The sequence below is a fragment of the Cricetulus griseus genome, chromosome 4, assembly GCF_003668045.3.
Source record: "Cricetulus griseus strain 17A/GY chromosome 4, alternate assembly CriGri-PICRH-1.0, whole genome shotgun sequence".
In the NCBI taxonomy this organism is placed as follows: Eukaryota; Metazoa; Chordata; class Mammalia; order Rodentia; family Cricetidae; genus Cricetulus; species Cricetulus griseus.
The window spans coordinates 101,187,684-101,204,910 of record NC_048597.1 but is presented as its reverse complement, the minus strand read 5'-3'; the positions used below and the strand labels follow the sequence as shown (position 1 = coordinate 101,204,910).

The window sequence follows — 17,227 nt, the reverse complement described above, 5'->3', positions numbered from 1 at the left end:
GTTAAGAAGACAAGTAGATATTTAAAAATAGGCAGAGAACTTGGATAAATAATTCTCAAAAATAAATAAATACATAAATAAAATTAAAAAACAGCACATGAAACAATGTCATTATTACTTATCAATCATCAGCAATGGCTGGTGTAAAAAGACAGATGGAACACACTACCACACATGTACAGAAACTGGAACACTCATGCATAGCTTGGTGAGCTACTGGAAATGTAGGATGGTCTAGTTGCTTTGGAAAGTATTTTGGCAGTTTCTCAAAAGGTTAAACTTACAGTTATCATATCACCCAACAATTCTACTCATGCTTATGGATTCTAATCTATTATAATACATATGTATTTCTCCTGGAGAAATGAAGATATATGCCCATCCAAGAGTATGTACAGAAGTATTTAGAGCAACAGTATTCCTAATAACCAAAAAGTAGGGCCGATTCAATTGTCCATCAACAATGAATGAAAACAACTAAAGGGCATATCTATACAATGGAATATTGCTTGGCAATAAAAAGAATGAAGTATTGATAGGTGCTACATGGATGAGTGTTGTGGAACATTTAACTGTGCAAAGGTTTCTTACATTTGTTTATGCTAAATTTGTTTAATTATGTAAAGATGTGTTGCTGTTTCACCTTGCCTGCCTAAGGCACCTGATTGGCCTAATAAAAAGTGAACAGCCAATAGCTAAGCAGTAGAGTGATAGGTGGGCCTGGTGGGCAGAGAAAATAAACAGGAGGAATCTAGGCTTGGGAGACAGGTTTAACAAGGAAAGAACAAGGAAGAAAGAGGTCAGTCAGACATACAGAAGGAAAGAAAAGTAAAAAGCCCCAAGGCAAAACATAGGTAAAGAGAAACAGATTAAAACAAGAGCTAAGACCAAGCATTCATAACTAATAATAAGTCTTTGTGTCATGATTTGGAAGCTGGTTAGTGGCCAAAAGAAAAGCCTGCTACATTTGGGACCCAACATGGGGACTGAATTTTCTCATAGGGCCTGAGATAGCTGGAAAAAAGAAAGGAAAAGAAAGGAAAGGACAAGGGAAGAAAAGGAAAGAAAAAGGTGGCACCTTAAGTAGAAACAGCAAGCTAAGTAAAAACAACTGCCACAATGTGGGCATCAACTTCCTAGAGCTGGTGTGGTTGAATGCAGTTCCCAGTCGAATGATGCAGCCCTGGACTGGGGCTATGGGCTTAGGCTTGGCTTTCACAGACCCCAGAAGGGGGCAGAGTCAGCCACCAGAGCCACTGGAGGAGGGCCTAGATGCAGACACTTAACTGAGCAGGTTCAAATGGGGAAAAATAAAAACCCTTTAAACAGGTTACAGGGTGTTTAAAAATGTGTATAGGCTTAAGAAAGAAAAGAAAATGGGTATAGACATTCATAGAAAAAAATAATTTAAAAATAATAAAGTATAGTCTTTAAAGAAAGAATAAAGTAATATAAAAAGGGTAAGCCATGTAAAGATGGGAAATACATAAGAAGTGTGGATCCTGTATGGTGTCTTGTTGATTTTGAATTTTTTGACTGCTGATGAGCAAATGACAGCTGCTGAGAGACATGGGATTATAACAGGGACTGCTGAATTAAATCACCCTAGATACTTTATGAATGCCTGAACTTTAAAATGGAAGTAAAAAAATATATTGTGCTGGGGAAGAGGTTATACTTTTGTTTCCACAAGAAATGGAAGTATGTGGATTCGTTCAAGGTTAACAGCGATCAGGTTTGATCACAGGAGATCTCCTGAAAATCTTGGCTACATATAAAAAAAAATCTTGATTTATATAAAGAAATAAATCTAGAAAAGCTACAAGATAGGTTATATATGTTTTACCTGGTCAAATATAAAACAAAAAATCATTCTTGGCAGGCTTGTATACAAAGCACAGTCCATACTTGTGTTAATGCAGATGTGTATGTTACCTTGGAGAGTTTGTGTGTTTTCAGAGCAAGGGGACCAGACAGCAATGAAAACTGGTAGTCCAGGTGATCCAGCCTCTCAGAGTGCCTCTGTTGCAGTTTCCTCAGAGTTCTGCATCCAGAACAGCTTCAAGGCTGCTGGCTGAGATGGTCCAGCCTCACATACTATTCTTGCCAGGAATTCAGATAAGCCTTGAGTTTTCCCATTGCACAGAGACTGGACAACAAATATAGCTGGTTTCCCCAGGATTTGACCATTATCTCAAATTTCCCAGGTTCTCTAAAGATGCCATCGCTCACAGACAACAGGAACTAGTCTAGAGAACACGATGCCCACATTCTCAAGAGATGCAGAGCATGGTTTTTGGTTATTCGGTGGGTTATGGATGTTTGTCATCATTTTGGGGGATATAGGAACATAGGCTAAAAAGACAACTATCAACCTTAAATATTTTATATTGTTATGGACATTGGTATATTGGTACAAATCTGAAGTTGTTTTTGTTATACTGAATATGTGTTTCTATTCTTGGTTGGGATATTGTGCTTATGCAGGTCATTTAAAACTGTAATGTGCTGGGCGTTGGTGGCGCATGCCTTTGATCCCAGCCCTCAGGAGGCAGAGGCAGGCCGATCGCTGTGAGTTCGAGGCAAGTCTGGTCTACAGAGTGAGTTCCAGGACAGCCTCCAAAACAATACAGAGAAACCCTGTCTCAAAAAAGAAACAAACACAAAAGAGTGATGGTCATCTCCATATGGAGTTTCCTTTCAATGTGGCAAAGCTAGCCTTTTGGGCAAGAAACGTCGTCTTTTGCCTCCACTGTCAATAGCATGCAGGACATAAAGGAAAGCAACAGCTGAACTTTGCCAAAACAAGGCAGGACAGTCCTTGAAAATCCTTGCTTTATAGAAAAGGATGTTCCAACATTGCAGAGGAACCCTGGGTGACTGTCTAGACAGCCAGATATCTCTGTCATTTCTATGGTTTTGGAAGTAGCTTGAACTTTCTGTTTACTCAGGTGATATTAAATCCTTCTGGGGTCTTTGATGGAGTTGAAGACTAGATAGTTATAATTACAGCTTTCCTTAGTTATGATAGAAGGTAAATTAGGTATAGAGTTTTGGACTCATCAAGACAGGGTATATAATAGAATGAATTCTCTGAATATGCCAAATGCAAAGGGACTGGATATTGTGAATGTGATTCTTACTTGATAACGGTTATGTTTTGTTGCTTGTTTGTGCATTTGTTTTTTGATTTTTCAAGACAGGGTTTCTTTGTGGTTTTGGAGGCTGTCCTGGAACTAGCTCTTGTAGACCAGGCTGGTCTCGAACTCACAGAGATCCGCCTGCCTCTGCCTCCAGAGTGCAGGGATTAAAGGCGTGCGCCACCACCGCCTGGCTTGATAACTGTTCTTATTGAATATAGTCTTACTATGTTAATGTTAAAACTTTTTTTTTTATTATTTAGACAAAATAAGGGAGATGCGCCTGGAAACAGAAGCCAGGCCTGAAAGTTTACATGTTAAATGATTCCATTTGTAACAAATGTCCAGAATAGGTAAACCCATAGTCAAGAAGCAGAGACACAATTCAGAGTCTAGGGAGAGGGAAGGACAGGCAGATGGGAGAGCACAGAATTTCATTGTGGATATGAATATGTTAAAGAATTAGGCAGAGGAAATTGTTTGGTGGATCTCCTGGAGCTGCCATGTGGGTTCTGGGAACCAAACACAGGGAAGAACAGCCCCCGTCATTAACTGCTGAGCCATTTCTCCATCCCAGTTATGATGTATTTTTGTGAAGATTATTAGGCTAAAAAAACGAGCGACTTAAAATTCTTTGTGTCTGTGTTCTTCTGTTGTTTCTTGGAAATGTATAGTAGATTATTTTAGTGAAAAGCACATTTAAATTCTTTTTTTTTTTTAAGATTTATTTATTATGTATACAGCCTTTATTATGTATACAGCCCCACTGCCTGCATGTATGTCTACACACCAGAAGAGGGCACCAGATCTCATCATAGATGGTTGTAAACTACCATGTGGTTGCTGGGAATTGAACTCTGGAAGAGCAGCCGGTGCTCTCAACCTCTGAGCCATCTCTCCAGCCTGCACATTTAAATTCTTAAAAAGCTTACAAACCATGGACAAGTGGTTTGGGTGTTTTATGGGTTTTTGTTGTTTGTTTTTGAGACAGTGTTTCACATAACCTAGGCTGCCCTCAAAGTCAATATGTAGCCAAGGCTGACCTTGAACAGATCTTGTTTCCTCCAAGAGACTGCCACCATGCCCAGCTAAGCATGGGGCTCATTACCTCCATGCCCATGCCAGGAAGCCTAGCTGAAGCCCCACTTCCTTCCTCTACTCTCAGCTCTGCCACAGCCGCTTCTGCTAGTGAGTTTTCAGCATGTGGGAGAGACTACCAGAGGCCACATGCTTTTTTGTGGCCCACCAGGACACCTGAGAGCTTTAGTCTGGAGGAGGTCAAGTCACTCAGAGAAAGACCACACTAAGGGAGGCAGCAGCCACTCCCTTCAGAAGAAATGTCACACACAGAGAAAGGAGGAAGCAAAAGCAAAACCTTTTCGAACTTTGTCAATTGTGAACTTGTTTGCTTCATCTTTAATGTCCTCAATGGTGGGAAGATAAAGGTCTCTTGGGATGCCGCCATTCTCCTCATAGAGAAATTCAACTGTCTGCCGGGCGATATCCACCATGCCTGCAAACATAGCACAACGAGTAACTCCTCAGGGAACACAATCTTCAGACCAACAGGACACTGAGAGTGTTTCCATGCCCCTGCTGGGAGGACAGTTTGTACCCAGTTTAAATACTAACAGCATCACTTCTAGGAGCTGCAGATCTACCTTGTCAGGTGTGCCAAAGCGAGAGCTCCTGAGCTGGCACTGCCCGTGTGCATCAACAGTGCAAAAAGAGCTGAAGCTCCAGTCCAGGATTGTAACAAGGCACACAACTGTGCTGCATTTAAGCAAGCTAACTAAAGAAAAACAGGGCAAATGGGAGGTGAAGAATGTGAGAGCAGTGTTTGCTTCTGACTTTGTGTATCTTATGCTACAATAAACACAGTTTAGAGAGGCAGAGAGCAGCACTAAGCACCTTCTATCCACTACTGAGATGTCCTGTGGGATTTTTGTTTGTTTTCTGACAAGGTCTTACTATATGGCCCAGGATAGTCTTGAACTTGCCACACAGTCTGTATCACTGGCCTGCACCATTATATCCATCTGCTTTGTTTTTCATTCCCATAAGGAGAGGATATGATCACACTTAATAGCCAAAATGGCAATATCATATTAATTATACTAATAAGCCAAATAAAGAGATGTAACAAAACAAAAAAGGAAAACACTGTGTGGAGTTCAGTGGGTTGTTTCCTTTTGTAGTAGCTATTTCAGACCCATAATGCTTAGCCAGCACAGACAAGACAATGTGGGTTGACAGGAGACTGCTTTTAAACAGACATCTCACAGCTACAATGTCCCATTTGCTGGCCTTTCTGTAATGAAAAGGTGTAGCAATGTGAGCACAATTTAAAGAAAGGTGAACCTACAGAAGAATGCCATGGAAAGAAACAGCTGCCAGGGTTGCAAAGAAGCTGGGCTCAGGATTACAAGGTAACAGAACAGTAATCTTTGCAACTTTTTCAAAAGGAATAGTGCAGAAGAGGAAAACTACTGTTTAAGGAACAAGTCAGGACACTGGGAGATTCCAGTTTAAACCTTGCAGACCTTGTAGGTGGCCTGTTAGCCTTTCCCATGGGATCTGGTGACAGCAGTTGTTCTCTGGGTGTTACAAGCCATCCCCCACCCTTCTTCTCAACTTTGCCACTGCTCTGCTGAAGGGGAAATGGCACCACCACTATCACTGTTGCTGTGACATTGAACACTGTATTGAGAGCATTTCTATGCACCACACTGTGCTCTTAGGAATGCCATGTGCATCACACATGCAGATGAGATAGAGCTCACTACTGACTCCATTCAAGATGGGGCAGCCCAAGCTCCATCAGCTGATAAATAGCCCATCTATGATTGCAGATGTGTGCACTCTACACCGGGCCATTCAGCCTCCCATGGCAACTATTCCAGCTTCTAAGTCACACTGACACTAGCAATGAAGGCAAAGGACTAAACTTCACTGACACCATCAAACCAGATGTGCCATCTGAGGAGCACCTCTCCTCAATTCTACTCCCTCATCCCTCAAGACTTCCAGTGATGTTTCAGGAGAACAAAACACAGCAGACCTAGTTGTAAAGCACCCTTGATCTGGTCCAGGCCTGACTTCCGCTCAGCTTCATTTCGAAAGCGTCTTCGGATGGTAGGGAAAACCTTGGTCTCCCAAGCTTTCACCAACAGGGCATAGTGGTCTTCCTGTGGAGAGAGGAAGCTTCTGAGCTGAGGAAAAGATTCATGCAGGCACTTGCAGCTCTGTGCAAGGACCTGCCCTGCTCAAGCCTGGCCTAAAAATAAGACCTTAGATACTCCACAGCAGGCCCTTCATCCCCCACCATAGCAAGCCCCACCCCCAACAAGCCGTCCTCCCCAGCATGTGCTCCCCTCCCTTCAAAGCCTCTACCAAAACATTCTCACTATAGCCTGGATTTCCTGCTGAGCTACCATCAGGGTACTTCACCCTTCAACACATTGACCTCTCTGGGGCAGCCCAGCCTAGCACACATGGCTATTCATGGGCAGGTCAGAGTGATAAATGTGCCAAGGTAACTAATCACACAAGGACACAGTTGAAAGCTAACATCATACGATTTGTCCCTAAGAGTCCTGACCCAGGCTATTGGCTCTTGCCTGTGGGATGTCATCATCGTCATCGTCATCACTTTCATCATCCGCAATGGGAGGGGGATGGGGGTCTGGGCCAGAGGTGATGAAATTCTCATAGCTGAGCTCCACTTTATAATGGCAGGAGGTGTCACTGTCATATTCTGTAACAAAACATGGTTAGACTCTTCCTTTCCTTTCCTTTCCTTCTGTCTGCTTTCACAGGTCTAGGAATGGGACCTTATCCATTCTAGGTATCGCTTCTACCACTGAGATATGGCTCCAGCTTCTGTCTGTGTATGTATGTATGTATGTATTTATGTATGGTCTATCTAAATGTTGAAACAAGGTCTTGCTAAGTTGAATAGATAGGCCTTGAACATACTCTACAGCTCACATAGGACTTGAATTTATTATCCTCCTGCCGAAGCCTCCAGCCTGAATCACCTGACCTGGCTTAATATGATTTTTTAAAAAATGATCAGGAAACATTGTAGCACACAGCTTTCTACCCATGTTCCTAATTCTGCCATTTTTATTATTACTTGATGATCTCATTTAAAGATATTTTCTTAAAAATGAGTAACACTGTAAGGTGAAGTGATTTCATACAAATATCTGGGTTTTTAGCTTCCTACACTATACTTCCTGTACCAACACTTTTAGCACTATATAGTGGAAATACTCCCCTGCCCCCTGTCAAGTCTTTCTTTATGAGACTGCAATGAGAACTGCACTGCAGATGCCCATATTATGTGGACTTGTGAAATTCACTCCCAAAGCACTAGCAGCTGGGCAAAAGGATGATATGGCTTACGTTGCTGGGCTGTGGCCACTGCAGCAATTCGGCATGGTGGCCCATGAGTGCCTGGATCTGATGCAATACTGGTGCCAGCATCGTTGTCACTATCAGATGCCATAGCAAATGGCAGGGCCTCAAAGTTAGCACTGATCTCCTCTGCCAGGTCAGTGCACAAGTCCGCAGCATTACGATGGGCCTGTCCTTCCGCATACGCAAATGGGCGGGAGCCAAAATTGGCTCGAGTTTTTGTGTTCTAGAAAAAGCAAAGGATTTAGGATTATTTAGATTTTCTTTTATCTTTTTAAACAACAAAGTGCACTTCAGTGAGTGTTGAACCTAAAGAACAACACAGGAGTGGGAAGTAGGACAAACCATCAAAGGAGCAGGCATGTGTGTGCTGTGTGCCAGAGGTACTGCACAACCCACCACAGGTTCCTTGACATTCACTGTCTCTAATACTCTAATCTTGCCTGGTGCTACTCATCTATCTGCCAGCAATATTCTTCCCACTAACTTTCCAAGTCTAATTAACGTTCAGGCCTGGCTTAACCATCATGTCTTCAGAGGGCAGTGATGTGCTTGGTAATTAGAGACTAGATTCCCACTGTAAGCAGTTATTAGTTTGTGATTATATACATATATTTCTGTGATTATTTGACTAACGTCCAACCTCCAACATATTATAGTGTGAGAGAGACAGCATCAATACCTTGTTCTCTGCTTCAACTCAGAATATGCACATATAGACGCTGGGTACATATTTGTTGAATGAATGAAAGCAGGGGACAGGGTGAGACAGGCAGGCCAGGGAAGCAGCTCCTCTTGAACATGAGTTCTGGGCTGCCTAGCTGCTCAGTACATGAAATGGGCATCTGACTATGAACTGGGAAGTGGACACAGATTAGGGGCTGCAGCATGTCATCAGTAACAATGCCCCCAACAGCAGGTGTTCCTAGGCACTCTTTCAAAGTCAACAGAAGCCCCTGAAGAGTGTGTGTGTGTGTGTGTGTGTGTTGGGGGAAGGAGTGCTCAACTTTGAGTCTTCACCAGAGGACAACTCTCCAAGTTTCTCCCATACTATGTGACTCAGAAGCTCACAAGCTATCTTCAGAGACATTTCACTGGTGTTCCTTTCCTTGTTAAGGAAGGATGGCTAACTGGTGGTCAGAGCAGGTTCATACTAAATTCTGGACATAGCACCCCTGAATCCCAGACTGTGGGGTCCACCAGGAGAAGGAAACACTTGTCAATACCCGCCATGCCCCATCACCATGCAGAGAATGGTTAGGCGAAAGCTTTTCTTCTCCTTCTGGTCAGGAAGACATTTCTTTAAAGAATTTACTTTTTGGGGATGGAGAGATGGCTCAGAGGTTAAGAGCACTGACTGCTCTTCCAGAGGTCCTGAGTTCAATTCCCAGCAACCACATGGTGGCTCACAACCATCTGTAATGAGATCTGGTGCCCTCTTCTGGTGTGCAAGCATGCATGCAGGTAACTGTATACATAATAAATAAATAAAATCTAAAAAAAAAGAATTTACTTTTCTTTTTAATCAAAGTCACTTGCCTTTTTCTGAATGTGAACCACAGGCCACATGCCCCCAGAGACATCTTCCAGGTATGGTGTGAGGCGCTGCCCACAGTAAGTGAAGTACACTCGACCTTTGGCTGGCTGCCCTGGAGGGGGCGGAGTCCCTTCAGTTCTTTCCCAGCCGATTCCTGCCACATCACCTACAGCAGTGAACAGGAAGGGCACACACATTTTTCCCATTTTACTGACGAGTGAACTGCTAATTTGCAGCCATGTGACTGAGTGAAAAAAGCAGATGTGTCTGTCTCCTGAGTTACATTACCTCTAAGGGTAATGGCTTCAGAATGTGAGAGCTGTGGTGTAACTAGCAGACAACAAGGGCAGGTGCTTGGTTTTCACTCAGAGATAAATGGCCCATTTCCAACAGCCAAGTTTATTTTAACTTGAAGCAGTCTAGATCCAAGGCTCCCACAGAAGCATGCAGAGTCAGAAGGCCCCACTTCACTCACCAGGAGAGAGGGTGACATCTAGGCGGACACTCTTCCACTGTAGCAGACTGGAGCCATTGTAGTGTACGGCTCGGCCATTGCTGGGAGGAGAACAAGAGGGCAAGCCTGAGACTCACCAGCCATGTGGAGGGAGGGGGAGAAGAAAGAAGGGAAGGAAGGTGCAAGCAAGGGGGGTCCCATAGTCATGAGCAATGCTTTCCTAAGCACTAATAGATTTCCAACTGGCACTGTCCACACGTGGCTTGGGGATATTCTGCTATGCCATTACTATTACAACAGCCCAGCAGATCCCTAATCTACATCATAGCACCATGGTATATGGCTCCAACATGTTTGGGAAACGAAGAAAACAAGTTTCTTGTTGCTGGACAACTAGGAAGGAATCATATTGAGGAACCATAAGCATCCAAAGAGGAAAATGATAACAATTTGCTGTCCCCACTTCCTCAAACACACAACTGCACTTTGGCTCCCTAAATACCCATAAACACCTACAGGAAGTCATTTCTGTAGACTACTGACCCACTTTTAAGACAGGCTCGCTATGAAGCCCTGGCTGGCTTGAAACTTGCTATACGGACAAGGTTGCCCTCAAACTTACAAAGATCAACTAGGATTAAAGGTGAGCCCAACCACACTCAGCAACACTTTTTCTCTCCAGCTGTACCAGGAACAATCACTTACTTGTGGAAAAGGCAGGTGCCCACTGGATTGGTCCAGGCCCCATCACGCTTCTCAGCTTCTGTAGCAAAGCCAAATGAGACGATTGGTCCAGTGTCATCATCAGTATCTCCATAGGAAACAATCTCAATTTCCCAGTAAAAAGATGGAGCCTGAAGAAACACCAGCAGAGGGTGACCATCAGAAGGTGACAAGTGGCCAGAGAATACCACCTGCTGCTTCCTTTCAGTTTGAAGTATGGAAAGAGGCAGGTTGCCATGCACCTTCTCACCTGAACTGGCAGGGGGGAGGTGGCATAGATGAAAGTTCCCCGGGGAAGACCTCCTCCAGCACTGGGGTCAGCCAGAAAGGTGACAGAGGTGAGGTGAGATGAGAACATGCAGGCACGAACTGGAGGGAAGACTCGAGAAGGGCTCCAGGTGATCTCTTTGGGCTGTAGTAGGGGAAGGAGGGAGGATTTCACTCAACAAAGCAAACAAATCTCCTTACCCTCTCAGGGAAGAAAGTAATTTTTATTTGACATGGTTAAAAAATATTGGTTCTCTTCTCTTTCTTTTTCATTTTGTGTTGTAGTGCTGGGAATGGACCCCAAAGTTTTATACCTACTAGGCAAGGCCTCCCATTCAACTACACCATGCCTGCCTGCTCCAAAATACAAGTTATATTAAAAGTATATCTTTTGGGCTACATAAATGTCTCAGAGGTTAGCAGTACTGGCTGCTCTTGCAGAGGACCTGGATTTACTTCCCAGCACCCAGTTCTAGGGGTCTGATGCCCTCTTCTGCTCTCCTCAGATACTGCATGCATGTGGTACATATATAGGCAGGCAAAACACCCACAGACAAAATAAAAGTCTTTACAAGAGGAAAGAAAGCTTTATTTCTATTTTATTTTATTTTGTTAAGTCTAGCTTTTTCCCCCAACAGGAACTTAAATTTTTTTGTTTTATTTACATATTTATTTATTTTGGGGTTTTCGAGACACATGCATGTGGACGCACTGGGTGTCTTCCTCAGTTCGCTTTATTTTTTGAGACAGGGTCTTTCACTGATTTGGTTAGACTGGCTGGCCAGGGAGTCCCAGGGTACTTTTGCTTCTGATACCCAGTATGGGGACTGCAAGTGCATGTCTCCATGCCTGGTTTTTCCATGGGTGCTGGGAAGCCAAGTTCAGGTCAAGTTTGCATGGTAAGCACTTTACCATTTCTACAGTTCCCCAAAAATTTTATGCTGTCTTTTTGTCACTCATAATTCAAATAAATTAATAAATTCTGACCCTTGGTATAATGTTTCAACATTCAGAATGTCATCTCAGTATTCTGACGTGTAAAGGTGACAGAATAGCTACCAAAGGACTGCCATGCCCGTTCTAGGCAGGCGCCCCATCTCCAAACTGTCCCCCAGAACCACACGCTCATTCTTTTCTTTTGTTTGTTTGTTTTGTTTTGTTTTTCGGTTTTTCGAGTCAGGATTTCTTTGTGTAGCTTTGGAGCATGTCCTGGCTCGAACTCACAGAGATCTGCCTGCCTCTGCCTCCCAAGTCCTGGGATTGAAGACATGTGCCACCACTGCCCGGCCCCCAGCCCCCACATGCTTATTCTAATGCCATACCCTACTGCCTGTCCTTCTTTAATGGCAGAGTCACAGCCTGCAGGGAGGCACTGAAGTCTCACCTGTCTCCGGTCAGCCTGCAGTGGAGGTGGAGGGGGCCGAGCACAGTCCCGGTAGAGCATTCTGAGCCGCTCGCACTGCACCTCTACAACTGCAAGCCGCTCTCCTGTAGAAGGACACAGAAAATCTGTGAAACAGCTCCAGGAGTAGCACCAAAACAACAACATTCACCTACAGAGACCATTTCCATCCTTACAAAAGAGAAAATGCCCTGAGCCATCTATCTCCTCACAAAGTTCAGCATCAAGGCACAGTGGGCACAGGCCTGGCTCTGGAGTAGAGTGGCCTAGACTTGGAACACTGGCAAGGATAAGGTATTCTCCATGTCTTCCAACCACAACCCAGAGCAGTGAGGACACCCATGCCTACAGGGGTTTTGAAGATGAGATGGTGTAACTCAAGCCAAGCTTTTAGACAAGCCTCAGGCACAGGACAAACATTTAGCAAACGACACCTATGATTCTTATCATCTGAAAAATGGAGCCCACCCTCTTTATTGTATCTTGTTAAAACAGGGCCTTTGTCTATAGCTAAGGCTGGCCTAAAACTATTTAGCCTAGCTGGCCTGGAAGTTCTGATTCTCTTGCCCTAACTGTCAAAGTTACAGGATTGTGGGAATACCCAACTCATGCCAGATGAAGGTCATTACACTTAAAATTCAAGCTGATTTTAAATATTAATGTTGGGTGGGCATGGTGGTGCATGCCTTTAATCCCAGCACCTAGGCAGGTGGATCTGAGTTTGAAGCCATCTTGGTCTACATCAAAGTTCTACTTGCTGGAGAGGTGGCTCAGCAGTTAAGAGCACTAGCTGCTCTTCCAGAGGTCCTGGGTTTAATTAATTCCCAGCACCTACATAGCAAGCAGTTCACAACTGTCTGTAACTCCAGTTACAGGGGATCCAACACCCTCACTAAGATACACATTCAGGTGAGACACATAAAATACAAACAAATATTTAAAATATTAACAAAGTTCCAGGCCTGCTGGGGCTACATAGCCCCAGATCAAAAATAAAACAAAACAAAAGCCCCTGCACGTCTTAAATGCAGGCTGTCCTGAGGAAAGATGTCACCACAAACTCTTCATATAATGTCAATGTAGAAAAGAAAACAGAAAACTACTCTGGCATGGCCCTGGTGCTCACTGAAGAGCACTGCCTTCCTGGTGAGCAAGGCTTGGGAGCCCTGTGGGGGAATGGTGTTGAAAGGAGCCCAGCCAGTGTGGAGTGTGACACGACCAGCATTCCACATGGCACTGCACAGGCGCTCACTGGGCACTCACCAGCACTGCACTCCTGGGCCACCAGGTTCAGAACTTCCACGGCTGCTGGACATTGCTGTATAAATTCCTCACAGAACAGGCTGTCTTCTAAAAGCTGCGCCATGACCAGGCATGCTCTTAATGTTAAAAGATCCACAACATTTCAACGTCATCAATGTTCATTCTTTAAGATATCAACTGTGAAATATTTCAATCAACTTTGTCATTTTTACATCTTATTTTTCCACAGCAGACTGGCATGGTAATATACAGTTGGCCCTCCATATTCATGACCATCCAAACTGAAAACATGTGGGAAAAGTTTCCCCTGACAGAGTGTGTATGGACATTCTTTCCTGGGCACCATCTCCTGAACAACATTGACTAACACTGCAATCCTTCCACAGCACAGGCATTGCACAGGGAGTCTAAGAAATCCAAAGACTCCCTACAATCCATGGAGGACATATGGGTCCCCTGCTTGGACGTTCCATTCTATACAAGGATGTGAGTAGCCATGGGTTTAGCATTTGAGGATGGCTCTGTGACCAGTTCTCCACAGACACAATGGAATGGCTGTCTAAGAAGCCCTTTTCCCAGTCATTGCTATAATGCAGTTTCTACTAGAAGGAGACACAAAATGTTGGGTGACCATTTGTCAAAGCTCTTCCTCACTGTGCCTTGCGAGCAATGACAGAGCTCTGGAAGTAAGAGGGAACCAGAAATGGAAAATCTATGCCCTGATAGATATCTCTCACTCAAGTCCCCATACATTTGCAACATTTCTGAGAGGTTCATTGTCAAGAGAACTGTGTTACTCCTTTTTTTTTGTTGTTGTTGTTTTTTGAGACAGGGTTTCTCTGTAGCTTTGGAGCCTGTCCTGGAACTCATTCTATAGACTAGGCTGACCTTGAACTCAGAGATCCACCTGCCTCTGCCTCCCGTGTGCTGGGATTAAAGGCATCCACCATCACCGCCCAGTTTTGTGTTACTCTTGTTTAGTGGAGAGTAGACATATTTGTAGGCAGAGACAGCTCCTCTCTGACACAGTACTAAAAGCATTTCCTCATTTTCCTATCACCAGGTTGGAAAGTGATGGACCTGAGTCATTTAAGAAAACTGGCTATGTGATCCTGCAGCAAACCAGGTTCTTTAAGCAGAGTAGCCAGTGCAGCATCAGGTATAAGCCACACAGCACACCACAGCAGCTGGTCCTCACTGGGCAATGGCTCAGCCTTCTTGTGAGGTACAGTAACTACGGGAGGCAATCAGACTTGCAGGAGCTGGGACAAAAACTTTGATAAATGGTGCGTGACAATGGTGCTTATTACTTAGCTGACATGAGCTTCAGGCTATGATTCCTCTAAGGCCAGGCCAATTTACCTTGTTCTAATTTCAGCCAGGAGCCGGACAACTGCCATAACAGGTGCTGAGCCATCTCCTGTTGAAGGAAGTGAGGTGTGGATAGAGAGGCTTCCCTCCTGAGGGAGCAGCATGGACTGCACGGCCTGGACTACCTTCTCAGTAATAGACAGCTTATGAAGAGGCAGCGCCTGCAGTGGGAGTGAAGGCCCCGCAAAAGGGACAAGGAACAACAGTATTAAGAATATGTGGTTATCAAAATCACTGCAGAAAAATCATAAACCAGGTCAAGGCAACCAAAAATAACATGTACTATGGAATATTCCCAGCTAACAAATGAGTTCTATCATCTCAATGAACTTTCCCACCAACGTTACTATGAAATCTTTACAGCCGGTATATAAACATGATCATAGGTGAAAAGTGAAGCCCCTTGCTTCTCTATAGTGTTTGCCTGCCCCAGAGCAACACAGTCAGCATCTACATGGGTGCCTGACAAAGCCAGCAAGCATTGCCTTACCTCTGACCTTGGAACGCAAAGTCTAGACAAGGGAATAGTCAATGTGTCTGATGCTTGAGATGTCCTTCGGCAGTCTACAGGAGGGAATCTGACTGTAGCTATACCTTCCTGTTCATTGATAGAAGCCACAACTCCGATGCTTCCCGATATTCCTCTACCTAAAACCTAGAGAGGAAATTATCAGCACCACCAACCATGGCCACGTGGGAGCAGCTATCTAAAAGGACAAGAGGGAAGGGCTTTGCAGCTGTCATTGCCAATGGTATAATAATCACTAATTCTGATGGGGATCCAAGCCCAAGACATGATCAACATAACAGGCCTGCAACCTTACAGCAATATGAGACATGGCTTCATCTCAGACCTTCACCATTAAAGATAAAAGTTTAGGATACAAGGACTGTAGTTAACATCGGACAGAAATGCCTTAGCATTTGAATAATGCACATAATGATGTCGATGAGAACCCAGGAGTCTCTCAGATTCATTCCTTAGCATCCTTAGGAACAAGGTTTGCTGTCCTTCTGGGTAAATGATAGTTGTCTAAAGCTAGCAGGAGAGGGGGAGCAATGCCTGGGGAAAGCAGTGGTGGGTTACCTGAACCTCAGAGCCTATCTTGATTGTCTCTTTAAAGCCTCCAAGTGCACACAGTGCAGCAACAGCCTGGCGTGCGATCCTCTGAAGTTTGGCGAGTTTCCTGCCACTGCTGCTCCCATTTTCCAGGATGCTTTCGGCATATTTCCCCAATTGTGGAATGTACATCAGTGCTCGGGACAGAACCTGTGTGGAATTAGGAGGATGGCACGGGCTGGAGAGATAGCTCCATGGTTAAGAGCACTAGCTGCTTTTGCAGAAGACCTGGGCTTGGTTTCCAGCACCCACATGGTGGTTCACAACTATCTTTAACTCTAATTCCAGGGGATCTGATGACACTCTCCTCTGACTTCCACAAGCACCAGGCATGCACGTGGTACACATACATATATGTAGGCAATACACTCATACTAAGATAAAATAAATCTTTTTAATTTGCTTGTTTGCTTTTTGTTTTTGAGACAGGTTTCTCTGTGTGCCCCAGCTGTCCTGGAACTTGCTCTATAGAACAACACACTGGCTTCAAATTCAGATTTGTCTGCCTCTGTATCCTGAGCACTGGGATTAAAGGTGTGTGTTACCACTGCCTGGCCAATAAATAAATCTTAAGGAGAAAAAAAAAAAAAAAAAAAGAGGGTAAGCACTGGGAGGTAAAGCATTGGCTACTGGTCCCAAGAATGATGGAATTTCCCCAGGGCCCAGCTATCACATAAACTCTGGATATGGAAGAGACAAAAACTACTAGGTGTGGTCAGTGACATTCTACCCATAGGTGCCTTTGTATAATCAGAACTAGAAAAATACAACTTCATAATATGGGAGAATCTAACACTGTATCACAAACCCATTAAAATCAAGCAGTCATTCACCTGAGGGGAAACTGCCCGCAGTGTCTGCATCTCTGTTCAGCTCTAAGGTCAGGTTTCAGCCCTGGCCTGAAGAGTGGCAGTGGAAAGAGGAATTGGTTATAGAGCTGCAGTTCAAGCAACTAGACTGCTGTTGTGATGGAACAGTGCAAGAGAGAGCACTTGGTCTCCCTAGGACTTCAAGTATGCTGAACATGGCCAATGAGTCAAGGATATATGACACCATAATGTCAGTACCAGTCTGATGCAAGCAAAAAGAAACAAGGACTGCCATTGTCTCCCTGACACACTGTCCTTGAGTCTATAAGTTTGCAAAGTCAGAACCAGCAGGGGCAGGGAGACTCTAGGAGAGTAGGAGTGTCTGACTAGTGGGGAGCACTATCCTAGGATGACCCTTGCTTGCACGACTATAACATTGCTTCATTTTTGCTCCCTCGGCTGGGCGCAGCCCCACACTAACCTTTTCTGCTGTTGTGGTCCAAATTTGAGCAGCATTTGATTCAGGTGCCATCAGCAGGCTATGAAGCAAGGCGATCACTTCTGCAGCCATGCTGTTTGCCACATGCCCACTGATGAAGGGTCGCACGGGGTCAGTCCTACAAGTGTCAACATGGAAAACTCAATGCTCAGTGACGTTTAAAAATACAGAAAAGTGACTTCAGAGTTAATGGGGATGGAAAGAGTTTCTGCTTATACAT

General features: G+C 44.3%; 1 protein-coding gene across 9 annotated transcripts in view; it reads right to left on the bottom strand.

Annotated features, from left to right (window-relative positions):
• Positions 1-17,227, bottom strand: part of Hectd4 (HECT domain E3 ubiquitin protein ligase 4) — a 159,795-nt gene that overhangs the window by 37,457 nt on the left and 105,111 nt on the right. For all 9 annotated transcript variants that reach the window (XM_027414103.2, XM_035443284.1, XM_035443285.1 and 6 more), the window contains 14 exons: positions 16,990-17,125; positions 15,667-15,849; positions 15,070-15,234; positions 14,571-14,740; positions 13,209-13,324; positions 11,928-12,031; positions 10,527-10,688; positions 10,259-10,407; positions 9,575-9,654; positions 9,102-9,265; positions 7,551-7,788; positions 6,761-6,897; positions 6,202-6,328; positions 4,516-4,653 (listed from right to left, as the gene is read on the bottom strand). In XM_027414103.2, the coding sequence (XP_027269904.1) occupies positions 4,516-4,653; positions 6,202-6,328; positions 6,761-6,897; positions 7,551-7,788; positions 9,102-9,265; positions 9,575-9,654; positions 10,259-10,407; positions 10,527-10,688; positions 11,928-12,031; positions 13,209-13,324; positions 14,571-14,740; positions 15,070-15,234; positions 15,667-15,849; positions 16,990-17,125 (2,069 nt within the window). The remainder of the gene's footprint in view (positions 1-4,515; positions 4,654-6,201; positions 6,329-6,760; positions 6,898-7,550; positions 7,789-9,101; positions 9,266-9,574; positions 9,655-10,258; positions 10,408-10,526; positions 10,689-11,927; positions 12,032-13,208; positions 13,325-14,570; positions 14,741-15,069; positions 15,235-15,666; positions 15,850-16,989; positions 17,126-17,227) is intronic.